The sequence below is a fragment of the Centroberyx gerrardi genome, chromosome 10 (assembly GCF_048128805.1).
Source record: "Centroberyx gerrardi isolate f3 chromosome 10, fCenGer3.hap1.cur.20231027, whole genome shotgun sequence".
In the NCBI taxonomy this organism is placed as follows: Eukaryota; Metazoa; Chordata; class Actinopteri; order Beryciformes; family Berycidae; genus Centroberyx; species Centroberyx gerrardi.
Window position 1 is genome coordinate 317,152 of NC_136006.1, and position 27,409 is coordinate 344,560.

Sequence of the window (27,409 nt, forward strand, 5' to 3'; positions counted from 1 at the left end):
GATGTCATGTTCATTCAGTCTGATCTGAAGCCTGCAGGACGTTTGTTAGTGGACTAGTTGGTCATGTTGTCTGTTCACATAGTATCACGTAGTAGTTAACTCTTTATCTGTCTGTCTCCCTCTCTCTGTCTCTCTCTCTCTGCCTGCCTCTCTCTCTGTACCTGTCTCTCTTTCTCTACCTGTCTCTCTCTCCAGCCAACCATCTTCAGTCCAGTAGTAGTAAAACTGAGTCCTGGTAAGTTGAATCGCCTTCTCTCCATGTGAATAAATGAAGTTCCAATCTGCTGACAGCACAGTTTCTTCTCACTCCCTCTCCCTCTTTGCTGTGTGTGTGTGTGTGTGTGTGTGTGTGTGTGTGTGTGTGTAGTTATGGTCTGCCGGTGGAACAGAAGAGGACTCAGTATAAAGAGAGAGGAAGAAGTATGAACTCCACCGGATCTGGGAAGAGCAGCACTGTGTCCAGGTTAGTTAACCTGCTAACTACCTGCCAGGTTAGTGCTGTTAACCTACTAACTAACTGACTGAGTTGGGTGGCAGCGGGGAAGCGAGGCAGGTGGAAAGGCTGGTGGAGCTGGTTTGGTTTGGACTGTGGGGTTTGGTCTGGACTTTGGGGTTCGGTTTGGACTGTGGGGTTCGGTCTGGACTGTGCTGTTCTGTTTGGGGTTAAATCTCGGCTCTAGGGTTCTGTGTGGACTCTGAGGTTCAGTCCACATTCTGGGGTTCAATCCAGACTCTGGGATTCAGTCTGGACTCTGAAGTTTAGTCCAGACTCTGAGGTTCAGTCCAGACTGTGGGGTTCAGTCGGGACTATGGGGTTTGGTCTGGACCTTGGGGTTCGGTCTGGACCTTGGGGTTTGGTTTGGACTGTTGGGTTCAGTCTGGACTTTAGGGTTCAGTTTGGACTTAGGGGTTTGGTCTGGACTTTGGGGTTTGGACTTGACTGTGCTGTTCGGTCTGGGGTTCAGTCGAGGCTCTAGGGTTCTGTCTGGACTCTGGAGTTCAGTCCAAACTGGGGTTCAGTCCAGATTCTGGGGTTCAGTCTGGACTGTGGGGTTTGGTCTTGGATTCAGTCTGGACTCTGATGTTCAGTCTGGACTGTGGGGTTCAGTCCAGACTGTGGGGTTCGGTCTGGACCTTGGGGTTCGGTTTGTCTGGGATTCTGTCTGGACTCTGGGGTTCAGTCCGGCCTCAAGGCTTTAGTCGAGGCTCTGGGGTTCAGGCCGGACTCTGAGGTTCAGTCTGGACTGTGGGGTTCGGTCTGGACCTTGGGATTCGGTCTGGACCTTGGAGTTCGGTTTGGACTGTGGGGTTCAGTCTGGACTTTGGGGTTTGGTCTGGACTGTGCTATTTGGTCTGGGGTTTAGTCTGGACTCAAGGCTTTAGTCGAGGTTCTGGGATTTGGTCGAGACTCTGGACTTCAGTCAAGACTCTGGGGTTCGGGCCGGGCTCTGGGGTTCAGTCTGGAGTTGGGGTTCTTTCTGGATTCTGAGGTTCAGTCTGGGCTGTGGGATTCAGTCTGGGATTAAGTCTAGACTCTGGGCTTCACTCTTGACTCTGGGGTTAGTGTGGGATTCAGTCTAGACTCTGGGGTTCAGTCTGGACTCTGGGGTTCGGTCTGGACTCTTGACATTCAGTCTGGACTCTGGGGTTCAGTCTGGACTCTGGGGTTCGGTCTGGACTCTGAGGTTCAGTCTGGACTCTGACGTTCAGTCTGGACTCTGGGGTTAGGTCTGGACTTTGACATTCAGTCTGGACTCTGGGGTTAGGTCTGGACTCTGACGTTCAGTCTGGAGTCGGGCAGTCGGAGACTCAGTTGCTGTTCTCTGGAAGGGAGAATGAGTGGTGCATCATGGGTAATTCTTCCTCCTCGGCTGTTATTGCGGTGGTGAGGCGTCTCATCAGGTGAGCCGCATCACCTGCTGAGAGCGGTGTTTCCTCTAGGAGTGGCGGGGCGATGCTGCAGGGAGGCTGAGCCGCCGTACTAACCGACTAACTGACTGTCTGTCTGTGTGTCTGTTCTGTGTCAGAGTCAGGGAGGGGCCACACTGATCCATCTGGAAATAGACAGAATCTTTGACAGATCGATTTCTGTCCCTTGGTTGTTTTGGAAGGTGAACATGGAGACCTGGTGGCGAGTCAGAGGTACAGGAAGGAGAAAACATGACTGACAGGAAGGCTTTGGTGCTACTGCACAGAAAAAAGAAGAAACAGTCCATACAGTATAAATTCAATAAGAAACCGTCCTGGCAAACCTACAGTCATCCCAACTTTATACCAGGCTGTTTTTCTCTTTGTTTCTGTAATTCTTTGATGAGTCGTACAACAACAGGATTCTGTACACTGCATTAATTATTGCCTCCTCCAAGTTATTGGTGTTCGCTGCCATTTTTCTCAAAACAAACCTAGAAACACATTGATTCTAATTGGCTAAATGGATGGTGATGAATCCGTCCTGACAGACGGACACATCGTCAGTCCTGTTGGACAACAGACAGCTCTCAGTGAAAATGAACTGAAAATGATGGAAATGGACAAACACAACGAATCAGTGTGGCCGCCCCCTTATTGGCCCTGTATGAGCAGGACTAACTCATGGACTCACCGAGTTACTGGACTGTGTGAGGAGAACCTGCGTACTAACTGCCTCTCTGTGTCTTCATAGTGTATCAAAGGTGTTGGAGCAGTCTGAGGAGCATCCAGAGGAGATCCTCCTTAACCTGGGGTTAGACTGACTAACTAACCAAGTGACTAACTGACTAACTAACTGACTGACTGACAAACTGACTGACCGACTGATTGACTGTCTGTGTGTCTCCACAGTGTATCAGAGCTGCTGGACCTGTATGAGGAGGATCCAGAGGAGATTCTCTATAATCTCGGTTTTGGTCGAGAAGAACCTGACCTGGCCTCCAAGGTTCCTTCCAGGTTCTTCAGCAACTCTTCCGGAGCCCGAGGCATCGACGTCAAGGTGCTGCCACTGGTATTAGTATTAGTACTACTAGGAGTAGTATTAATGTCAGTATTAGTAATAATATTGACCTTGGTTATTGTCATCATGTCCTGTTGTTGACCTGCAGGTCTACCTGGGAGCTCAGCTGCAGCGCATGGAGCTGGAGAACCCCAACTACGCTCTAACTAGTATGTACTACCATACTCCTAGCATACTCCTAGTATACTCACTACTATACTTCTATCATACTCCTACTACACTCCTACTATACTCCTACTATCACTACTATACTCAGGGCTGGAAATAATACTCGCCAGTGGCGAGTATTTTTCCTCTCGGGCAAGTCAGACATAAATCTCACTCGCCATCAGGCGAGTGAGATTTGCTAAGACATAAATAGACATTTAAGGAGATACGACAGGCGGCAGACAGGCAGGCGGCTCTTTAGCTCTTCAGCTCACTGACAGAAGTAAACAACATAAACAACAACATCAATATGAACCAACTTCATTCAGAAAAGGGGGTTATATAGTTTTAACGCACGGTTAGCTCCGCCAGTGAAGTTAGAGGGAGGTTTTGTTTTCATCCCTGCCTGTCTGTCTGTTAGAGGGGAGGTGAATGGTACTAAACACAACACACACTCATATCAGCTGTGTGTGTTTGGTTGTGTGTGAGCGTGTTTCATCCATGCAGGTGATGCATTTCATCTGCTTGTGTGTGTGTGTGTGTGTGTGTGTGTGTGTGTGTGTGTGTGTCCTGTTCCTATGTATTGTGGGTGATTTGTGGGGTCCTTCAGCTCTTTAAGCTGTTCTGCCAACTGCCTGCTAACAACTAGCAAGGACAAAGAGCTGTTTGTCCCAGCCTGAACACACACACACACACACACACACACACACCCACACACACACACACTCATTTTCAGAGAGTGTATTGGTGCTGCAGACATGCTGGAGCAAAGTCCATCTATGTTCCAGAAGAGGAATCACTCCATAGTAAAAACCTGACCCACATTCAGGCCTGTAAAAGTGGGCGTTACCCCTCACCATGATATCACTGTTACTATAGCAACCGATCACCATCTAATCGACAGGCGATTAGATCAAAATAAATCGTAAATCTGTCTCTTGATGTTAAAAAATCAACCCTTCATTTTCGGGTGAACTGTTCCTTTAACAGACTCGGGTCTGTTTGTGGTTCCTGGAGGCTTTTCCAGAACATTCTCACACCATTCCACTGGTTCCCTAGATCCCAACCGTGTGTGTGTCTGTGTGTGTGTGTGTGTGTGTGTGTCATGTTGTTGTTTGTTATGTAAGCACTGTTTTCTCACTAAAAGAAAGATTCTCTTGGGATAGAGAGGGAGAGAGGGAGGCAGAAAGAGAGAGACAGAGAGAGGGAGAGGGAGAGTACGTGTCATTTTCTCATATTCCACACTTCCTGTTTTAGGATCCTCAGAATTATCGATACTGCTGAGTCAGCACTTGGCAGGAAACACACACACACACACACACACAGACTGAGAGGCTACAGGCAGGTTTATTGTCATGTATTAGTTGTTATTTTTATGCTTTTTATTTAGTTGTATTCAGATGCAAGTGAACTGAATTGAGACTCAGAGACAGAGGGAGAGACGTAAATATCTAGAAATAAATATCCAGAGAAACAGTCAGAGCAGGCGAGGAGTGACAGACTGTCTGACTGTCGGAGGATTCAGCACTTTTAACTTTACAGAAGGAAACGTTTCATCAAAATGCACATTTAGGATTCAATGATTAATAATTCAAACAACAGTATTTATTGACCTCTGTTACGTGAAATATTGTCGCTGTTATGTGAAAACTCTCTCCAAAATGTTGAAGAGGAGCAGCCTTGTTGTGTTGACCACCATGTTTTTAAATGACATTGAATCTGCATGTCATGTCGATCTAATGAGCTGGACTCCGTCAAACCCTCAGAGTAGAGCTTCCTCAACCCAGAGAGGATCATGGGATATCTTCCACAGAAGTAAAAAAAATGGCAATCATCAAAATTGGAGTTAGGGGATTTTCACAGCTGTGATGTCACTGTAAAGCTCTGAATGCAAATCAATGAAATGTATCTTCCATAATGAGCCAAACTGGGTCAAAACACTGCAGTCTCCATCTTCCAGAATAAAGAGAAAGTAGCTTCACATGCATTTCACCTGAGGGGTCAGAGGTCAGGAGCAAAAAGAAACAGAGAGACTAAAGCTGGGGACAGATTAGTTTTTCCATGTTTTTCAAGCCTGATTTGGCAACGATTTGAGATCGGGCAGAGTCTGTGGTAATTCAGGGTAGTCCAGGGTAGTTCAGGGTAGTTCAGGGTAGTCCAGGGGTGTTCAGGGTAGTCCAGGGTAGTCCAGGGGAGTTCAGGGTAGTTCAGGGGAGTTCAGGGTAGTCCAGGGGAGTCCAGGGTAGCTCATTGGAGTTCAGGGTAGTCCAGGGTAGTTCAGGGTAGTCCAGGGGTGTTCAGGGTAGTCCAGGGGTGTTCAGGGTAGTCCAGGGTAGTTCAGGGTAGTCCAGGGGAGTTCAGGGTAGTTCAAGGTTGTCCAGAGGACTTCGGGGTAGTCCAGGAGAGTTCAGGGTAGTTCAGGGGAATTCAGGGTAGTTCAAGGTAGTCCAGGGGAGTTCGGGGTAGTCCAGGGTAGCCCAGGGTAGTCCAGGGTAGTCCAAGGTAGTTCTGGGGAGTTCAGGGTAGTCCAGGGTAGTTCAGGGTAGTTCAAGGTAGTCCAGGGTAGCCCGGGGTAGTCCAGGGTAGCCCAGGGTAGTCCAGGGTAGTGCAGGTAGTTCAAGGTTGTCCAGAGGACTTCAGGGTAGTCCAGGAGAGTTCAGGGTAGTTCAGGGGAATTCAGGGTAGTTCAAGGTAGTCCAGGGGAGTTCCGGGTAGTCCAGGGTAGCCCAAGGTAGTCCAGGGTAGTCCAAGGTAGTTCTGGGGAGTTCAGGGTAGTCCAGGGTAGTTCAGGGTAGTTCAAGGTAGTCCAGGGGAGTTCGGGGTAGTCCAGGGTAGCCCAGGGTAGTCCAGGGTAGTCCAAGATAGTTCAGGGGAGTTCAGGGGAGTTCAGGGGAGTTAAGGGTAGTCCAGGAGAGTGAAGGGTAGTCCAGGGTAGTCCAGGGGAGTTCAGGATAGTCCAGGGGAGTTCAGGATAGTCCGGGGTAGTTCAGGGTAGTTCAGGGTCACGCTGTATAATGTCACAATTAAATCGGAGGATAAAAATAGGAAAAATACGGCAAATAAGTGTAAACACAAGATCCAACGTGTACAATGGCTGAGCCGGGAAATCAAAAGAAACCTGAATGTCTTCTCAATCTTTTTTGCAAATCGCAGCACAAACCACAATTGCTGCAAGCAATATGTGCTGCATATTTGTTTTGGTATCAAAATATCACAGAGAAATACATTCTGATGAGTGCAGGTGAACCACGAAAAATCACATTCTGGTAAGAGAACTGCATTCGCTTATTCTTAGTCTTTTGTTTACAGTCTATGGTCTTTAGATTTGTGCTCCTCAAAGACAGCTGTCTTTATGTGTGTGTCACAAGAGACGCTCATTGTCACTTATGATTAGAAAAATCCCTTAATGTGTCCCCAGCTTAAGAGAAAGACAGACAGTCTGCTGTAGCTTTGTGGTGACATAAGAAGCAGACAGACAGAAGACAGACTGGTGTGTTTCATAACAGACTGACAGAACTATTTAGACAGGGAGGGAAGGAGGGATGAAGAAGGAAGAAAGGAAAGTATGTAAGTCTTCATCCTGTTAGAGACGAGTCCGACGGGCGACTTACACAAACAGAGAGAGCGAAGGAGTGGCTTCGACCCGTCCTGACACTCTTCACAGTGTTTTATTACATTTCCTGACAACAAACTCCATCCTGTCTCAACAAAACTGTGATGTGAAAGTCAACATCAAACATTCAACATTCAAACAACAGAAATGTCTGAATCGGCCCAGAGGAAGAACGCTGCCTTGGCTTCAGTGTGTTTAGAGAGTTTCTCATTGGACGCTGGTGTGTTCAGACTTGAAGAGCAATGAGAAAAAACAGATCCAAGGCGCTCTGCTCTTAGAAAAAAGTAGTATTTTACTGGCTAATGCATGGCATTACACATTAAACGTTCCACTGTTGCATTGTTCTGGGGTTGTTAGTTTTTGTTTTTTGTGTTTGTGTAAGGGGTTCTGGCACCAGTCATTTTACTTTTTTAAATTATATGAATATTATATGTTTTATATTGGATGTGAAGTTTCAGGTTATGATGTACAGTATATCGGTGTTGTGTTCAGTCAATCATGCAGCTGAGCTCCTGCTAACAGTTTTCACCCTGAGGAAGGCCAGCATGTGGCGCAAGGCGTCAGTGCAACTTTTAATTCATAATGCCATGCATTAGCAAGTGAAATAAAGTCTTTAAACTGTTTTCTAAGGGAATGGATTTGTTGCTCTTCAAAACAGAAATGTCTAGTTTGAAAAGTATTCGACACAAACATACTTCACTCAGAATTGTTGAACATTTCCTTCGGTCAGTTTTCATTCTGTCTCTTCTCCTGCTGCTGAACCAACACATCAGCATCCTTTCCTGCCTCTACAGCTGGTTTCCATCCAAGTGTTTTTATGTGAATTATGGTGTAAGGAATTAGAACGGCTGCATGGAAACAAGACACAACAAATGTCCATAAAATGTCTTCAATATTGCTAAAAAGTTTTTACACTTGCTTTGAGGCAGAAAAGTATTTGTAGATGAAGAAATTACATCAACCCAGCTGATGGAAACACAGTTAATTCATATTTTATTTTTTGCCACATTTTAAGACTTCACCTAAAAGTCACTTGATGACCCCGTTTCCACCTGCATTAACCTGCGTCTTGGAGTACCAGATTTTAATCAGATAGCACTTAACTACATAAAAATACATGATGCACTGAAGACGGATGGTAATCCGATCAGCCAAACCCCCTCTGGAGGCGTCGGGGACGAGTTGGGCCTCATTAACAACAAAGTGTAAATGCGATGAGACTCCACATATAGGAGCTACGTTAATGAAAATAAACTTTTGCATGCGAATCTAACCAGGAAGCAGAAGCAAAACAAACAGAAAGCCAGCAGATCACACAGGAACATGGACTGTCAGGATGCTGGATGGGAACAAGCAAGGCGAGGTGTTTACTTTCAGTTTTAAAGGATGTAAATATGAAGGGAAGTGATGTGTGTGACAATCTAGTGAGGGAAAGAGAAATTGGATTTTAATGTGTATAACGGAGACACATTTTAATGGCAGGTGTCAATACAACCCAGCTACATCAGATCTGAACACAATCTGGATTCAGGAAGCATGTTAATGCAGGTGGAAAGGAGGCCAGGTCTCTCTCCCAGGTCGTTTCTAGGAGATACAGAACCGTTAACTACAGTAGCTAATGAGCCGCTCTCTCTCTCTCTCTCTCTCTCTCTCTCTCTCTCTCTCTCTCTCTCTCTCTCTCTCTCTCTCTCTCTCTCTCTGTGTCTCTCTCTCTCTCTGTCTCTCTCTGTCTAAATTCAATTCAATTCAATAAGCTTTATTGGCATTACAGTTGTGTAACAATATTGCCAAAGCAAATGTGCACTGCATGGTGTGCTCTAAGGCGGTGCTGCCTAGACTGAACTGGTATCTGTGTTCCTGACATCTGGGCTTCTTTTGAAAGACCATGATGTTAGTCTTTCTCAGGTTTACTGCCAGGGCCCAGGTCTGGCAGTAGTTCTCCAGCAGGTCCAGGTGCTGCTGTAGGCCCTGTGCAGTGGGTGACAGCAGCACCAGGTCGTCTGCATAGAGCAGGAATTTGATTTCCTTATCTTGTAGACTGAGTCCGGGGGCTGCAGATTGTTCCAACTGCACCGCTAATTCATTAATATAAATGTTAAATAATGTTGGACTCATGCTGCAACCCTGCCGAACTCCTCTTCTTTGGGTGAAGAACTCTGTACGTTTTTCACCAATTTTTATCCCGCATTTGTTTTTCGAATATTACATCATATACTTTACCCCCTACACCACTTTGTAATGTAATATAGTCAATAAAGCATGCAAAAATGTTTCCATTTTTGGTTTGGTTTACATGTGTATTGATTAGGGTGTGCAGGGTGTAAATATGGTCCGTAGTACGGTGATTTGGGAGAAATCCAATTTGACCTTTGCTCAGGACATTGTGTTCGTTAAGGAAGGTTAGGATTCGATTGTTTAAAATGCTACTAAATAACTTCCCCAGATTACTGCTCACACAAATGCCTCTGAAATTATTAGGATCCAATTTGTCACCACTCTTGTATATTGGGGTAATAAACCCTTGGCTCCAGATGTCAGGAAAACAGCCAGAATTCAGGACAAGGTTGAATAATTTGAGCACTGCTCTCTGCAGCTCAGGTGTTCTTAAGCATTTCACTTCTGATGCTGTCAGGACCACAAGCCTTTGGATTTCAGAGTTTTTAGTTTTTCAGCCAATTCCTCTTGAGTAATAGGGAAATCAAGTGCATTTTGGTTGTCTTTAATAGTGCATTCTAGTAATTGTAGTTGTGTAATTCTCTCTCTCTCTCTCTCTCTCTCTCTCTCTCTCTCTGTCTCTCTCTCTGTCTCTCTCTGTCTCTCTCTCTCTCTCTCTCTCTGTGCTGTGTCTATGTCTCTCTCCCAGGTCGTTTCCGTCAGATAGAGGTGTTAACTACAGTAGCTAATGAGTTCTTCCAGCTCTACAGCCAGGTATCTGGTCAGCCTGTCCAGCGCATCAGCTCCAGGGACCAAGGTAATCACGGTAACCATGGTAACCTACTGGCAGGGTGTGGTAGTGACAAACAAGGAAGAACTCAACAAAACCTCATTAGGAAACAAATGCTGCTGGAATCAGAAACCCTTCATGCTCTGATGTTGGAGATTTAACGGTACAAACTGATGCTAACAGTTGGCAGTATATACATGTACGACGAAAACACACATTCACATTCACACATCGTATGCTTGGAGGGTCTCAGGCTGGTGGAGCTGCAGGTTCGGATCTGTAGGACAGTTAGGTTGTTATGACTTGATAAAATCTGCTGTTGTGTCTCTTGTGCTTTGTTCTGCTTCCTTGTGTTGTCTCACGTCATTCTGTTCTATGGTTGATTGTTGATCAGTTAGATCTAGTTAGGCTCATTCTCTGTAAAGTCCTTTCAGACAAGCTGTGCTGAAGAACTATATAAATAAATAAACTTGAACTTGACCCATCCTTGTTGTTTTGCTCCTAGGAGGAGGAGAAGGGGAGACGTCGTCTTCTCCTCTGAAGAGGAACAACTCGGCTTTAAACGCCGCCAAGATCCTCAAGAAAACCATTACCAAGCACAACCTGCTGGGAGGCGCTGCAGAGTCACCTGAAACACACACACATTCTACCAACCACACACACTCTGAACACACACATGTTAACGGTCACACACACTCTGAACACACACATGTTAACGGTCACACACACTCTGAACACACACACACTAACGGTCACACACACACCAGTCCAGAACAGGATGGCTGCAGTACCGACCCCGACCAGCAGGGGGAGTCAGCCAATCAGAAAGCCCTCCGCAAGAAAGACAGCCGCTCCCTGGCAACAGTTACCGAGGAAACCAACGGAGATGGAGAGACAGACAGGCTGACACACGACAGGTACTGCAGGACAGACAGGAACAGGATTACAGTAAAGTTACAAAAACTTTGTGAGTGTAATCCAGAACAATCTGACGCTCTGATAGAAGCAGCGTGTTACTGACGACATTAAAGGAATAGTTCAGCCAAAAATTCTGTCATTATCTACTCGCCCTCATGTAGCTGAAACACAGGTGACGTTTGTTAGTGCATATAACACACAGGGAGGCTGCAGCACAACTTTCTCAAAAAAAAACTGAAGTCAGTCGGTCCGGTTCTTTGGAGTTCCGAAAAGAAATGACCATAAAGTTCCTCCATACAGCTGCAGCAGAATCCAAGTCTTCTGAAGCCAAACGATCACACAGTGAGTGGAAAAGACCGAGATTTACACCGTTATTTAGAACAAATCTTCACTACAGCCATTGTTTTGGAAAATGGTCACGTGCGCTCACCCGGACCGTTCATGTGAATCTCCCACTTCTTTATTAATCCCTGTGGGGAAGCTGGGTTGTTGCAGCAGCAAACAGTAACAGGATACTGCAAAGAAAATGATAAAAAAAGAATAGAAAAGGATATACATAAGAACAGCAGATGGGAGTAATAAACATTATTCAACCAACCATTACAACACTAGAACTTAAGTAGAAATACAATAAAAAATACAATGAAAAATAATTATTCTGCACACCCTCATTGCAGAATAATAGCAGTAGCGCATACTGAGACAAGGAATAAATGAGAAATATGTATATGAAAATATACCCAAAATATTCAGTAGAAAATAATAAAAATGGTAAAAGTATGAAGATGTATACAATGTATAATATATGACCTAATTTCACAATAAAGTGCATGTTAGCATTGTTAGCATTTCTCATTGAAACCAATGGATTTTGTTAGCTGCAAACTAACGTTCTCCTCCCCTAACAGCCCTGTACAGAGCAGCACCGGACCAGCAGCCAATGGAGAGCATCCACCAGTGTCAGCTGACCTTACAGCAGCCAATCAGACGACAGAGGAGAGAGTCCAGGTGGTCACAGAGGGGGAAGAGAAGAATCTGACCTCCACCCCAGAGAAACCTCCTCTCATCCTGGTCCCGCCGCAGCTGGCCCAGCTCCGCTCCGAAACCACCGACTCCTTCGACATGGAGGAGGTACGACATTCACCTGGGTTCTCCTGGGTTCTCCTGGGTTATCCTGGGTTCTCCTGGGTTCTCCTGGGTTATCCTAGGTTCTCCTGGTTTAAAAGATTCCACACTGTTTTTGTTTGATCTATTCTATCTCCTCGAGATATAGGAAGTAGGATGTTCTCCTGGTTGAAAGAACCTGTCATCTAAGCTCATATTTCATTGCGTCCTGACTGTTGTAGCTCCCTCCACATGGAGGAGGTACGATGTTCTCCTGGGTTCTCTTGGGTAACGGAACTGTCATCCATGATGTATGTAGTAACATCTAGACTCTTGTACTGTAACTCCTTCCAGGTATGATGTTCTCACCTGGACGTAGAACCAATCTACTATATTTGGAGAGGATTACAGTGGAACCGGTCTACTTTAGTCCAGAATTCCATCCAGCCTCTAAATGCAGGTTAAACTGCTGGTTACCTGGGATCAATAGTTTAGTTTTTATTTTTCTGCTCCTCTATTGTTCCCTGTTGTCAGTCTTTTCTGTTGAGCTCAGAGGTCAGAGGTCAGGATCTGGAGCTGGTAGGGATTCAGTAAGTAAGTATTTATATAGCACCTTTCACAGAGCAAGTCACAAAGTGCTCCACAAGAGTAAAATAGTTAAAATAAGACCAGAAAACAGTAAAAAAATAATAAGATAGAAAAACACAGAGTTACAGACACAGAGGCTAAATGAAGGCCGGTCTGAACAGAAGAGTCTTTAGCTGCTTTTTGAAAGCGTCAACAGAGTCGCAGATCTTCAGTCCAATGGAAGAGCGTTCCACACTTTAGGAGCCACAGTTTCAAAGGTTCAATCACCTTTAGTTTTAAGTCTAGATCGAGGGACGAGCAGTCAGCCTTGTCAGAAGACCTGACTGACCTGCTGATGCTGTAGGGACGGAGTCCAGATGTACACAGCTGCCTGACCATGCATGACTCTATATGTGATTATAAGAACTTTAAATTGAATCCTAAACTTGATGGGAAGCCAATGTAAAGAAGCTAAAATGGGTGTGATGTGAGATGTCCTGCTGGACCTGGTCAACAGCCTGGCAGCGTTCTGGACCATCTGGAGACGTCCAGGGATGAGGCTGAGGCACGGGAACAGGAACAGGGAGTTACAGTATTCCAGGCAGGATGATATAAAACCATGAATAACAGACCTGAGTTTGTCAGTATTTCTTAAAAGGAAAAAACATGTACGGGTCAACAACTTAATATGTTGATCAAAGTGCACAGCCTTCAGCAGTACACTAGAAACCTGCGTCCCCTAACCACAGGATGTGGGTTTGATTCCCAGTGTGACCAGACCTGCTGAAGAGTCCGCAAGCATGATACTGAACTACTTCCTGTTCTAGCTGAACTAGCTGCATCCAACCAGAGGGATGAAAGAGAATGAATCAAGTATATCAATATAACTCAGAGAGATCGGCCTGTAACTGGAAGATCTCAGGTTTGATCCCAGCAGCGTGTGTGGTTGAAGTGTCCTTGGTTGTATTATAATGCTGTGTTGTTGTGTCTGTTGTTCAGGTTCAGAGTAATGAAGATGAGGCTCTGACAGCCAGAACCTCCAGAGCCACAGGTGAGTTTACCTTAACCTCTGACCACTTTACCTGTAACCCAATATCTTCAGAAGCAGTAGTGACTTTGGCTGAACCATCTACACCTCTGTACCCCTTTACCCCTCATCCCTTACCCATAACACCTTGCTCTAACTTCTTGTCCCAAGCCTTTGGTGAGTTTACCTTGACTGTCTGTATCACTAGACCCAGTAACTTCTAACTAGTGTTGAGTTTGTTGGTGAGTGCTTCCATCTTTTAACCCTAACCTGTTAAGCCCAATGCTGTAAATCCAACACCTTGAAGCCGCTGTCTCAAAGCCTCAAAGACAACATCTTAAACCCAACGCCATAAACCCATATGTCTTAAACTCATTGGCCCGGATCTACTAACATGTCGCAGTTCCCGGCGCAGCGCAAAAGCAATTACGGGTGCAATTGGTACCGCCAGCGCAAGGTATTTACTAAAGTAGGGCATGCAAATGAGCAGAGGCGCACATAATTAATTAGAATTGCAACTGCGCTAATACAAGGGCCAAGCAATGCACACAGTAGCCCATTAGCGGCAACGTAATGATGGGGAAAAGAAGCGCAAATGTCTCTCCAGTGGAGCTGGAAGTGTTGGTGGCAGAGAAAACCCCAAAGAGCTGCAAAGAAGAGATGTTTTACCTGCGCGTAAAAAGTCACTCTGGAACGACATAAAGTGAAGCAGTTGGGCACCACGAGCACGATTTAGTGGAGGTAAAAAGCGCTGGTATGATATGAGGAGGTGAACCAAAATGCTGACCACAAATAAAGCCAAAGAGGAGCCTTAACACCCTTGGAGGAGCAAGTGCAGGAGAGTGAGACTGAGATGCAGGTGCCAGGTGTGGGAGGATAGGATGGGAGATGGAGAGGGTGAAGGCATGGTTACATATAGCTGGAGAAGCCGCGCACACACCTCTCCACTGTAGTGACAGTTATTACACACACGTTTTAGCTGCATTGTTTTCATCAAGGCAGTGTAACGGAGATATTGGCTCATAGTAAGTGTCAGCAAATCCAGAGAAGAACGTGCAACTTTTCTTTTTTGTATATTTAGGTAATAGTCTGCATGTTGAGTGCGCATTCTGCCACTCTGCCAATGAGGCTTAAATTGTACTTTTTTAAGTCAGCATACTCGTTTAAACCCTGCAATCTAATGACTGCATGTTATGCTGTGTAGATGACTGTGTCACTTTGATCCTAGAGCTGGTTCCAGAGACAGTTTCAGCAGAGCTATCCTATGCGCAAAGTGATAAGACATGCTTTTCCTAGGTCTTAATTTCCGTGCACAATCAGCAGGTGTTAATGGCCACCGCCTCTTGATAAATCACGTCCACTGCCATTTTCCATAAATCCCTCCCTTTATTTTGCGCCCCAGCCTTGGAACACCCACAAATGCATATGCAATTAGACCAAACCGCAAAAAATGGCGCACACAGATCAACCCATGATTTCAGGCGCAAATGCCCTGTGCGCCGTCTTAGTAGATCAGAAAACAAGGTTTTAGCACCCACAATGCAATTTGCGGTGGCGCAAACCTTTAGTAGATCCGGGCCATAGTTCTTAACCCAACATCTTTAACTCATAGTCTTGAACCCAGTGTCTTAAACCCAATACCTTAATCCCGACATTAATCCAAGGGCTTTAACCAAGTGCTGTAAACCCATTGTCTTAAACCCAGTGCCTAAAACCCATTGTCTTAAACCCAGTGCCTTAAACCCATTGTCTTAAATCCATTGTCTTAAACCCAGTGTCTTAAACCCAGTGTCTTAAACCCATTGTCTTAAACCCAATGTCTTAAACCCATTGTCTTAAACCCAATGTCTTAAACCCATTGTCTTAAACCCATTGTCTTAAACCCAGTGCTTTAAACCCATTGTCTTAAACCCATTGTCTTAAACCCAGTGTCTTAAACCCATTGTCTTAAACCCATTACCCATTGTCTTAAACCCATTGTCTTAAACCCATTGTCTTAAACCCAGTGCCTTAAACCCAGTGTCTTAAACCCAATGTCTTAAAACCAGTGTCTTAAACCCAGTGTCATAAACCCAATGTCTTAAACCCAGTGTCTTAAACCCAGTGTCTTAAACCCAATGTCTTAAACCCAATGTCTTAAACCCATTGTCTTAAACCCATTGTCTTAAACTCAGTGTCTTAAACCCAGTGTCATAAACCCGACACCTTAAATCCGAGGGCTTTAACCCAGTGCTGTAAACCCGACACCTTAAACCCAGTGCCTAAAACTCACAACCTTAAACTAATAACCTTAAACTCATCTCTCCACTCCCTCCACTTGGTCCTGATGTCCTGGCTACTGAACTCCTTTCGCTAGTAATCTATTAAACTCAATTAGATCAAACCTAAATAGACTTCTCACTGATTCTATTCAACTCTATTAGATAAAACCCAAATAGACTTCTGTAGATTCTGTCTATTAGATCAAAACTTATGTAAACCAGTCCTGTGACAGACTGGGAGGAAAACACCACGAATCCTCCAAATTCATTCAACAGTGGACTACTGTCTGTCTGTCTGCCTGCCCATCTGCCTGTCTGTCTGACAGACAGCAACAGGAAGTTGTACAAGTTGTTTCCTAGGTTACTTGTCATTATGGGTTAAGTTGGACCAACAGGAACTAAGTTCTTGTGTTATAAATGTAGTTGCGAAATTCAAAGAAGGTCTGCACATACTATTTTTTTTTCTGTATATGCTGTGCTCAAATAATCAATATTTCATTATTTTTATTTATGTGATTCTATTGCTGAGAATTATTGAGAAATCAATAGTGCATATTTTAAATTGGGTCGATCCATAAATACAGTCCAATAGTTGAGAATAAAGTAGAGTCTTAAAGGAAAGTTAAATAGGAGGAAATAGGTCTATAGGAGGAAAGAATATCAAGAATTATATCCAGTATGTTTCTATAGGATATAGAAATGTCATTTTCCCTTTCAATCCCTTCATATCTCAGAGAGGAGACATTGTGTCCCATTGCAGAGAAGCTGCTGCTACATTTCCTAGTATAAATGTAATTGTACCATGGTCCTGTACTGCCCCCAGCTGGTGTGGATGGGGTACTGCATCAGTAAATGACGGGTTGATCTGCAGCTTTTCATGTTCCTCTGGACAAACTGAAAACTGATAAATCAACAGGATGCGAAATGTAAATTTTCAAAACCAACAAACAACAGTTTAGACATTCAAACCATATTGAGATTATCAATTATTTGGTTTAAAAACATGAAGTATACAATAATACATAATCACAGAATAATAATAACCTCTCTCTCTCTGTCTGTCTCTCTCTCTTTTTCCATGTCTCTCTCTCCATCCAGACCTGTCGAGGACTGTCAGTCAGCAGTCAGACAGCAGTGGTTTTGCTGAGGAGCCTTCCACCGACTCTAACAGCTACCTCAAGGTGTGTGTGTGTGTGTGTGTGTGTGTGACCTTTGTTATTTCACTAACTCAATTTCAGTCAATCTCAGTTTTTTATCCCATGATGATGATGGGTGTATAGTTTCCATTCTATGCTGCTGTATGTTGCTGCTTTGATGTAGAGTTTTTATGACCTTAAAGGAGTAGTTCAACCCAAAATTTAAATTCAGTCATTAATCCCTCATGTCAGTGGAAACTCCACTGAAGTTGGTAGGGCACCAAACACTCAGCAGTTCGCCCCCATAGCTCCATCTCAGCCTAACAAACTATTGAAGTTAACAGCTCCATCTTTTTACAGCTCAAAAAAGCTGAAAATGACCATCAAATTTCTCCAAACAGCTTGTGCAGCAGAATTGAAGTGCTGAAGCCACTGCACTGTGGCTCCAAAAGTGTTTTGTAGCCAAACGATTGCACTGTGGCTCCTAAAGTCTGATATTGTTGGAAGAACAGGATTGAAAACGTGCTGTGCATCGTAAGTGAAACACTGAAAATGTCTGATCCTGTTTACAACTAGCCAGCCTGTAGCAGAAGGTTTGGGAGCACAGCTAGCACAGTCTCCCCCTCTGTGCTGTAGGGTGCTGCTGGCACGTTCTGGAACAACGTGATACTGAGGAAAATCTAGGAGATAATGAGGTAAATACTGACTTGTGGACCCACTGTGCAACCGTTTGGCTACAAAACACTAAGATGGCCCAGTTAACTTCAATAGTTTGTTAGAAGGCTGAGATGGAGCTACGGGGGGGAACTGCTGAGTGTTTGGTGTCCTACCAAATTGAATGGAGTTTCCACTGACATGGGGTTGGAGATAATGACAGAATTTTTGGGGGTGAATTATAAAGTTGATCTATTTTATCAACTGAGCTAGTTTCTGATTAGTTTGTAGTTAATTGGCAGTTAATTGATTGTTAAAATGGAAGTTAATTGTTTGCTGATTTCATTTTTTTCATTTTCAGCTGCAGGAGAGTAGTGACAGCTGCGACAGCGAGACCACTGTGACATCACATGCATCACATGATGTGGCCACGCCCCTTGCCCTGGACCACCCGGCATTTGATAGGCTGGTCAGCAGAGAGGAGGAGGAGCCTGACAGTGCTGCTGAGGCTGATGGGAGGTGTAGTTCCAGGGGAGCAGAGGAGCATGATGGGAGTTCTGAGCAGGTTACACAATACTCAGTCCACCAGCTCCCCTGGAACGGACCAATGAGAGCGCAGCAGGATGAGACACAGAACCAGGAGCGGATTGAGACTGAGATCAGGACCGGCCTGGAACCAGAACCCGAACATACCCAGAACCAGTCTGCTTCACAACCAGAATCAGAACACACACAGAACCAGAACCAGTCTGCTACACAACCAGAAACAGAACACACGCAGAACCAGAACCAGTCTGCTCCAGAACCAGAACCAGAACCAGAACACACCCAGATCCAGTCTGCTTCACAACCAGAACCAGAACACACCCAGAACCAGAACCAGTCCACTACAGACCCAGACCCACACACAGAGGGAGAGTGTGTTCAGGATGAGACCAGTCAGAGTGTGAGTTCCCAGGCGGAGTGTGTTGTGTTGGATGGTTCTGGTCCAGTCTGTCCTCCCAGTCCATCCTCTCTGGTCCATAACGCTCTAAACCGAGCCAGACAGAACCAGCTGAGCTGGCCCAATGGGACGCTCCAAACTCCGGACAGAGGGAGAGGGAGATTCCCCCTCCAGAGGTCGTCCTCCCTGCCCTCCTCCCTCCTCTCGCCCTCCAAGGTTGTCTCCTCCGTCAGGATCCGGTTTGGGAGGGGTGCCGCCTCCTGCACCCCGCCCAAATACTCCTACAAATACTGCCAGGAGGAAGGAGGGGGCGAGGAGGAGGATGAGGAAGAGGAGGAGGGACAAACCAACTGTCTGTCTACTCTAATCATAAACCCCGCCTCCTCTCACACTAACAGCCAATCACCAAGGCCTCACACAGAAGCTCCCACCCCCTTGTGCCCTTTGCCCATCCCACGCCACCTAATGCGATCATCCTATTCGCTGCAGAGCCCCAGTCCACCTCCTGATTGGCTGGAGAGGTCACTGGGAGGCCACACCCAATCCTGGAGCACCCAGAGTGTTCCTGATCTCTTCTCCAATCAGCAACAGCCTGGCCAGTTACATCAGAACACAAACACCAATCAGAACCAGCCGAGTTGGAATTCTGGGCCAATCATGTTCCCCTATCCTAGTACAGCTCAGTACTCTAACTCGAGCCTCAACCCTAATCCCTGTACCCCAAACCCTCCTCCACAGTACCCTAATCCTAACCCAAACCTTAACCCCAGCCCTAATCCCTGTACGCCAAACCCACCACAGTACCCCAACCCCTATCCACTCCACCCATACACTAGTCTTCCTAACCTTCACTACCACAACACCTCCTTGCCTCATCATAGTAGTCTAGGCAGCCTACACCAGCCTACAACTCCCACAATCCCCCAGTATTGCAGCTTCTCCAATGTTCACCACTTGAGTCTGAGCAACCTGCATTACACTGGAACTCCCATAATGCACCATCAGGGCTACCACCATCCTCAGTTGCCTATTGGTCCGTACAGTCATCAATCACCTTACCTCACTGCTCCCCTTGGCTCCCCAAATGCCTCACCCTACCATGGTTACCATGGTTACAACCAGCATCCCCACCCAGTCTTCCCCCCCACCCACAGCCTAACCCAGCGCCCTGCCTCGGCCCCTGGACACACTTTTCTCCATGGGCTTGCTCCTCCTCCAGCTCTAGGCTCCCTCCCAGGCCTGGCCCCAGCCCACAGCCCAGGACAGGCCCTCCTCGCTGGGCTCGCTCCTACTCTAGCCGCAGGCTCCAACCAGGGCCCGTCCAGCACGGAGATGCAGCTGAGGAAAGTTCTCCACGACATCAGAGGAACCGTACAGAGCCTGAACCAGGTTATTATTGGTGATTACTGGTGTTACTGGTGTCAAGTAAACTGAAAGTACAGGTGATGGTAGCTGCCATATTGGTCTGAAGTAAACATTACTATGGTTACAGATATTATTTACACCCATCGCAAGATCAGAGGAGTGGAGAGACTGCTGTTACCTGTGCAGACAGTCTAGTCATTTTACTCCGCTCTGCTCCAGTCTGCACTATACATATGTACATTCACTCTCAATTCATAAATTCGGTTGTCACTACCAAATTCTGGCAGTGGGCACATAGCCATGGTTAGACCCAGGTTACTCCCTGTAGCCGTAGTCTCTTTAGCCCTAGTACCTTTAGTCCTGGTCTCTTCAGTCCTGGTCTCTTTAGCCCTAGTGCCTGTAGCCCTAGTCGCTATAGTCCTAGTTTTGTTTAGTCCTAGTCTCTTTAGTCCTAATCTCTTTAGCCCTAGTCCCTTTAGCCCTTTTCCCTTTAGTCCTAGCCTCTTTAGTCCTAGTCCCTGTAGCCCTAGTTCCTTTAGCCGTAGTGCCTTTAGCCATAGTGCCTTTAGTCCTACTCCTTTTACTCTTACGGTAGTTCAGGGGAGTTCAGGGTAGTTCAGGATAGTTCAGGTAGTCCAGGGTAGTTCAGGGTAGTCCAGGATAGTTCACTGTAGTCCAGGATAGTTCACTGTAGTCCAGGGTAGTTCAGGATAGTCCAGCATAGTTCAGTGTAGTTCAGGATAGACCAGGGTAATCAAGGGTAGTTCAGGGTAGTTCAGGGTAGTCCAGGGTAGTCCAGGGTAGTCCAGAATAGTTCAGGGTAGTTCAGGATAGTTCAGGGGAGTTTAGGGTAGTCCGGGATAGTCCAGGGGAGTTCAGGATAGACCAGGGTAGTCAAGGGTAGTTCAGGGTAGTTCAGGGTAGTTCAGGGTAGTCCAGGATAGTCCAGAATAGTTCAGGGTAGTTCAGGGTAGTTCAGGATAGTTCAGGGGAGTTTAGGGTAGTCCGGGATAGTCCTGGGGAGTTTAGGGTAGTTCAGGATAGTCAAGGGTACTTCAGGGTAGTCCAGGGTAGTCCAGAATAGTTCAGGGTAGTTCAGGATAGTTCAGGGTTAGTTCAGGATAGTTCAGGGGAGTTCAGGGTAGTTCAGGGTAGTCCAGGATAGTCCAGGATAGTCCAGGGGAGTTCAGGGTAGTTCAGGATAGCTCAGGGTAGTTCAGGGTAGTCCAAGATAGTTCAGGGTAGTCCACGATAGTTCAGGGTAGTTCAGGGTAGTCCAGGATAGTTAATCCCAGTCAGCAACGTCACAATTAAATCAAACATGTTTGATTTAGCAAACGACTAATGTTAATGTTAACATGCGGCTACTAACCAGTACTAGCCATGTAACATTACCTAGTGTGCTAATCAGATGTGTTAACAAGACAGTGATGGTTAGCTGACCAGATACTATGGTTAGCTAACAAGCTGACACTATTTAAACGCTAAATTAATCAGATGCAAACTGTTGAGATGGCTGAGTCATATCAGCGGTTCCCAGTGGATGAGAAAAGTCCAGCTCTGGGATTTACTTCCTGTCTTGACATCATTGTCCTCTCTCTCTAGAACTCAGCAGACACTCCAGACATGTTCAACGATCACAGAGCAGCCCTGCCCAGCCACCAGGTACACTCACCCCTCATCGCTCCAACAGTTTCCAAACGGTTCCTGTGTTCTTCACTATACTTCATTCCTACATACAGCATTATGTGTTTCCTCACTCACCTGCATGCTGTTTTTTTTAAGAGTAACATGAGATCAATCGTCAAATGACATCCTCAAAACATTGCAAAAAAAACGAGGACGAGCCTTTATTTTGATTTGGAGAAAAGGGGCTAGCTGAATATCGGAGCAGTAAACAGAAGGAATTTTAGGACAGCAGGTCTGGTTAGACAGACCCAGCTTCAAACCCCCACCCTGCTGAAGTGTCCTTGAGCAAGACTCGAGCTAAATGTCATATCCAGAAGTCCAAGTCAACACTTGTGTCGTTGTAGAGAAAGTTCTTTCCAAGTTCTCTTGGAGAGGAGGAACCTCTAAAGAACGTGAGAACAAACAAGAGTCTTTCCAGTTTGAGATGGACTGTGTGTTTGATGTTGTCGATCAGTTAAAACACACAGCTGATCATTTTCTCTCAATGAATGAACAATTGGGGAGGGGGGGCAAGATAAAAGACCACAGGGAGCAGCAGAGGAGACTATTATTATTATTATTGGGTATCATTGTCTGTATCTGTCTCTCTTTCTCTCTTTAGTCTGTGGGGGAGTTACAGCAGAAGAGGCGGAGTTTGAATTTGTTCCGTAGTCACATGATGGACCTGGAGCTGTCAATCATCCGACAGCAGGCTCTGGTCTACACACACCTGAGTCCTGCCGACAGGTAACATACACACACACACACACACACACACACTTATATGTCTCCTACAGTAGTCTCAACTAAATCTACTAACAGTAATGCTATCAAGCAGGTCTAACCCTGTGTGTGTGTGTGTGTGTGTGCAGGCTGGAGGCTGAGCAGCTGCAGACTCTCAGGTCAGCGGTCAGAGAGGAACTACAGGAACTAGAACAGCAACTGGAGGACAGACTGATAGACCTGACACAACACACACACCGCACGGTAACACACACACACACACACACACACACACACACCGCACGGTAACACACACACACACTCACACAAAATTGAAATCTGAGATCACAGATTTCATCATGAGGAACCAAAATTACAATAATATTATATTGTATTCTCATGTTTATATAGATATATAGTATGTCAGTAATCCATACTCTATCCAAACTTGCCCCACTCTACTGTTGAAATTGTTGGCTGCAAGTTTAGGTGAAACTTTATGCTTCTTCTTATTGTTTCTATTTTTTTTTTAAGTTTATATTCTTTTCTTTTTCTTTTTTTTTTCCCCTGCTGTACTATTTGCTGCTGCAATGACCAGTTTCCCCACAGAGATCAATAAAGTTCCATCTCATCTTATTAAATAAATCAGCTCTCCTCTCCTCAGGGTTTCCATAGAGACGGCAGTGTTGACAGTCTGTCCACTGCTTCGGCACTGAGAGCTATGGAGCCGGTCAGTACACACACACACACACACACACACACACACACACACATACTGTACATACACACAACACACACATCATCATCATCATTCCTCTGTCATCAGCTTATCTAGAGTCTGTCTGTCTGTCTGTCTGTCTGTCCAGGTGTCTGACCTCCTCAGAGAGCAGCTCTTCCTCCAATCAGAGCTTAGCTACGAAGGCCACGCCCCCTCCACTGGCCCCTCCTCCCGATCCTCTAGTCCAGTCAGAAGAGGCGGGGAGCACAAACCAGGAGTGTACCGGGCGTCAATCAACATAACCCCCGCCCCCCCTCCTCGCCCCAACACACACACTGAGGAGGAGGAGGACGAGGAGGAGGAAGGAGGGAGGGATAGAGGAGGAGGAGGAGGGGAGGAGTTACCAGAGGAGGGAGGAGCAAGAAGAGGAGGAGCAGCAGGAGGAAGAGTGGAGAACCTCCAGCAGCTGATCAGAGAGGTAGCAGTCAGCACTGTTTTATTTTGAAGCTAGTTTTGCAACATTGAAGTTTGTTTTAAAACGTTGAAGCTAGTTTTGAAACGTAGAAGCTAGTTGTAAAAGATTGAAACTAGTTTTAAAATGTTGAAACTAGTTTTAAAAGGTTGAAGCTAGTTTTAAAACATTGAAACTAGTTTCAAAACATTGAAGCTAGTTTTAAATAGTTTTAAAACGTTGAAGCTAGTTTTAAAACATTGAAGCTAGTTTTAAAACATTAGAGCTAGTTTTAAAAGATTGAAACTAGTTTCAAAACATTGAAGCTAGTTTTAAAACGTTGAAGCTAGTTTCAAAACATTGAAGCTAGTTTTAAAACATTGGAGCTAGTTTTAAAAGATTGAAACTAGTTTCAAAACATTGAAGCTAGTTTTAAAACTTTGAAGCTAGTTTCAAAACATTGAAGCTAGTTTTAAAACTTTGAAGCTAGTTTCAAAACATTGAAGCTAGTTTTAAAACGTTGAAGCTAGTTTTAAAACATTGAAGCTAGTTTTAAAACATTAGAGCTAGTTTTAAAAGATTGAAACTAGTTTCTAAACATTGAAGCTAGTTTTAAAACGTTGAAGCTAGTTTCAAAACATTGAAGCTAGTTTTAAAACATTGGAGCTAGTTTTAAAAGATTGAAACTAGTTTCAAAACATTGAAGCTAGTTTTAAAACTTTGAAGCTAGTTTCAAAACATTGAAGCTAGTTTTAAAACGTTGAAGCTAGTTTCAAAACATTGAAGCTAGTTTTAAAACGTTGAAGCTAGTTTTAAAACATTTAAACTAGTTTTAAAACATTGAAGCTAGTTTTAAAAGGTTGAAGCTAGTTTTAAAACATTGAAACTAGTTTTAAAACACACACACGTTTTAAAACACACACACGTTTTAAAACGTGTGTGTGCTAGCTAGTTTTAAAACATTGGAGCTAGTTTTAAAAGTTTGAAACTAGTTTCAAAACATTGAAGCTAGTTTTAAAACGTTGAAGCTAGTTTTAAAAGGTTGAAGCTAGTTTTAAAACATTTAAACTAGTTTTAAAACATTGAAGCTAGTTTTAAATAGTTTTAAAACATTGAAGCTAGTTTTAAAACGTTGAAGCTAGTTTCAAAACATTGAAGCTATTTTTAAAACGTTGAAGCTAGTTTTAAAACATTGAAGCTAGTTTTAAAACATTGGAGCTAGTTTTAAAAGATTGAAACTAGTTTCAAAACATTGAAGCTAGTTTTAAAATGTTGAAGCTAGTTTTAAAAGGTTGAAGCTAGTTTTAAAACATTTAAACTAGTTTTAAAACATTGAAGCTAGTTTTAAATAGTTTTAAAACATTGAAGCTAGTTTTAAAACGTTGAAGCTAGTTTCAAAACATTGAAGCTAGTTTTAAAACGTTGAAGCTAGTTTTAAAACATTGAAGCTAGTTTTAAAACATTGGAGCTAGTTTTAAAAGATTGAAACTAGTTTCAAAACATTGAAGCTAGTTTTAAAACGTTGAAGCTAGTTTTAAAACATTGAAGCTAGTTTTAAAACATTGGAGCTAGTTTTAAAAGATTGAAACTAGTTTTAAATAGTTTTAAAACATTGAAGCTAGTTTTAAAACATTGGAGCTAGTTTTAAAACATTGAAGCTAGTTTTAAAACGTTGAAGCTAGTTTTAAAATGTTGAAGCTAGTTTTAAAACATTTAAACTAGTTTTAAAACATTCAAGCTAGTTTTAAATAGTTTTAAAACGTTGAAGCTAGTTTTAAAACATTGAAGCTAGTTTTAAAACATTGGAGCTAGTTTTAAAAGATTGAAACTAGTTTCAAAACATTGAAGCTAGTTTTGAAAGGTTGAAGCTAGTTTTAAAAGATTGAAGCTAGTTTTGAAAGGTTGAAGCTAGTTTTAAAAGATTGAAACTATTTTTTTTTCAATTTGTATTTTATTGAGTGTTTTATGAAATGGAAAAGAAAAAACACACAAGTTGACAACAGCATAAACAAAAAATCTGGACTTTTCCAAATGGTGACTGCCAGAGGCTCTAACCCGAGGGCGAACAGGGCTGGTGAAGCTGGGTCCCCCTGCCAGGTACCTCTGCCAAGCTTAAAGTAAGGAGATATAAGACCATTGGTTACTTCTGCAGCGGTAGGTTGACTATAAATTAGATGTAACCAGGTCAGAGCAGCCATTGCCAAATCCAAAGTGCTGGAGTGTTGAAAACAGATACTCCACTCAACCCTGTCGAAAGCCTTTTCTGCATCTAACGACAGAGCCACAGGTGGGACACTGTCCTTCACAAACCCATTACATCCAACAAGCGCCTTAAGTTATCTGTGGAATGGCGGTTGCATATGAACCTGACTTGATCTGGGTGGGCCAGGGTGGGAACAACCCTATCTAGTCTATTAGCTAGTATTTTGGAGAGGATTCGATTATCACAATTTATCAAAGAAATTGGTCTAAAACTTTGACGATCAGTTGGTTCTTTATCTTTTTTGAGGATAAGGGTGACAAGCGACTCGGTAAGAGTCGGTGGAAGTTCGCCATTCTCATAGTAGTCTGAGAACATGTCAAGCATCATAGGAGCCAGTTCAGGGGCAAATCGTTTAGAAAATTCTGCCGTAAAGCCAACTGGACCCGGGGCTTTTCTAGTTTGAGCTAGTTTTAAAACATTGAAACTAGTTTTAAAACACTGAAGCTCAGTTTTTTGCTGGAATTAATTTGTACTTGTATTTGAGGTTCTGTGGTCATAAGAATGTTTTGCACACTTGAAATAGAAAATCTCATTGTAATTCCACTTTTCTATGTAAAGCGTCAGCTCTTTTAACAAAGTTTCAGTAATTAATTTTTACAGCTATGAATCCTGGGATTTCTGTCAGGATCCGTTTGTAAGTTCTCTCGCTCCATTCATACACTCCGTCTCTCGACCAAACCTACATACTTACAGTATCTCTCATTAACATTGCTGCATAGTTTCTAGCTGTCAGATCTGGTGCAGAGGGTTTGACACTGAGATGTGCAGGGAGCCGGTCAGTCTGGTGACGCTGTGTGGTTCAAATCCCAGGATTCAAAGCTCTGGAAAGGAACTGCTGAAGCTTTCTGAAGAGAGAGCTGGAGCTCTCTCTTCATTAGGTGTCACCATTAATCAGACTAATGCAAACATCAAGTTACAAGCTTCCAAAAATGTAGTATTTAGTAAGTATTCAAACTGGAATTACGAAGACAGATTTTTGTGCAAAACTTTCTTACGACCAAGAAACCTCAAACAGGACAAATTAATTCCTGCAAAGATTCAAAGCTCAAGTCTCAACTTTTCAAAACTCAGTTTCAACTTTTCATAACTAAGCTTCAGTCGTCGTGGCAGCGGTCTCTCTCCACAGTAGTAAAGTGTAAAGAATTGAAAATCGACTGTAAGGCCTTATTGTGTTTTCTGTCAGAATAATAAAGAACCCATTCCTCTCCATTAAATACTGCATGAGTAAGATTTATAGTTTATTTCTATAGTAAACTGAGCTGATTCTCCTTCCATCCATTATAAGATCTAAGCATCAACAGAAACATGTGTGCAGTCTCTCCTCTGTTCATGTGAAGTAGACAGGTGGAGGTTAGTGTAAACTGTGTAAAGGTTTGTTAGAAACTGCTTCTTTATAAAATCTGTTTGTTGCTTGTGTTTTAGATCAGAGAGAGCGTGGCACAGGAAGTGCGACAGGAGATCTACAGCGAGCTGCTGGCCGCCGCGTCGCCACGGAGATCGCCCAGACAGTACCCCCTGTAGTCATGGCAACAGCAGAGCACCGCCCTAACTACAGCCTTAGTAACCACAGCCTTAGCAACACCACTGCCTGTCTGTAACACTGTATATTCAAGTAACACTGTCTGTGTGTAACACTATGTGTCTGTAACACTGTATGTCTGTAACACTGTTGATAGGATGTACTACTAAAATGAACACGACCCCCCCGCCCCCCCCCCCCCCCCCCCCGCGCGGTCTGTGTTAACGAGCTTCCTCGTTAGTGAAAGACACAGTGAAGAGAAAAAGCCTCTATTGTCAGATCAGGATTCAGACTTCCTGACAGCGATGAAGACTGCGCTGGTCCACCCTCTGGTCCACCGCTGGTCCACCCTCTGGTCCACCTCTGGTCCACCCTCTGGTCCACCTCTGGTCCACCCTC

At 44.2% G+C, this 27,409-nt stretch overlaps 1 protein-coding gene across 2 annotated transcripts in view; it reads left to right on the plus strand.

Annotated features, from left to right (window-relative positions):
* The window catches only part of itprid2 (ITPR interacting domain containing 2), a 37,101-nt gene extending 9,924 nt beyond the window's left edge, over nt 1-27,177 (plus strand). Inside the window, exons 6-21 of one of the 2 annotated variants that reach the window (XM_078285979.1) lie at nt 196-235; nt 368-463; nt 2,821-2,980; nt 3,078-3,138; nt 9,613-9,720; nt 10,199-10,610; nt 11,520-11,742; nt 13,282-13,333; nt 16,669-16,751; nt 17,722-19,692; nt 21,274-21,333; nt 21,959-22,083; nt 22,209-22,323; nt 22,724-22,789; nt 22,926-23,255; nt 26,914-27,177. In XM_078285979.1, the coding sequence (XP_078142105.1) occupies nt 196-235; nt 368-463; nt 2,821-2,980; nt 3,078-3,138; nt 9,613-9,720; nt 10,199-10,610; nt 11,520-11,742; nt 13,282-13,333; nt 16,669-16,751; nt 17,722-19,692; nt 21,274-21,333; nt 21,959-22,083; nt 22,209-22,323; nt 22,724-22,789; nt 22,926-23,255; nt 26,914-27,012 (4,001 nt within the window). In that variant the 3' untranslated portion in view covers nt 27,013-27,177. The remainder of the gene's footprint in view (nt 1-195; nt 236-367; nt 464-2,820; nt 2,981-3,077; nt 3,139-9,612; nt 9,721-10,198; nt 10,611-11,519; nt 11,743-13,281; nt 13,334-16,668; nt 16,752-17,721; nt 19,693-21,273; nt 21,334-21,958; nt 22,084-22,208; nt 22,324-22,723; nt 22,790-22,925; nt 23,256-26,913) is intronic. The other variant, XM_078285980.1, reaches the window with a different exon arrangement.
* The last annotated feature ends 232 nt before the right edge of the window (nt 27,178-27,409 follow it).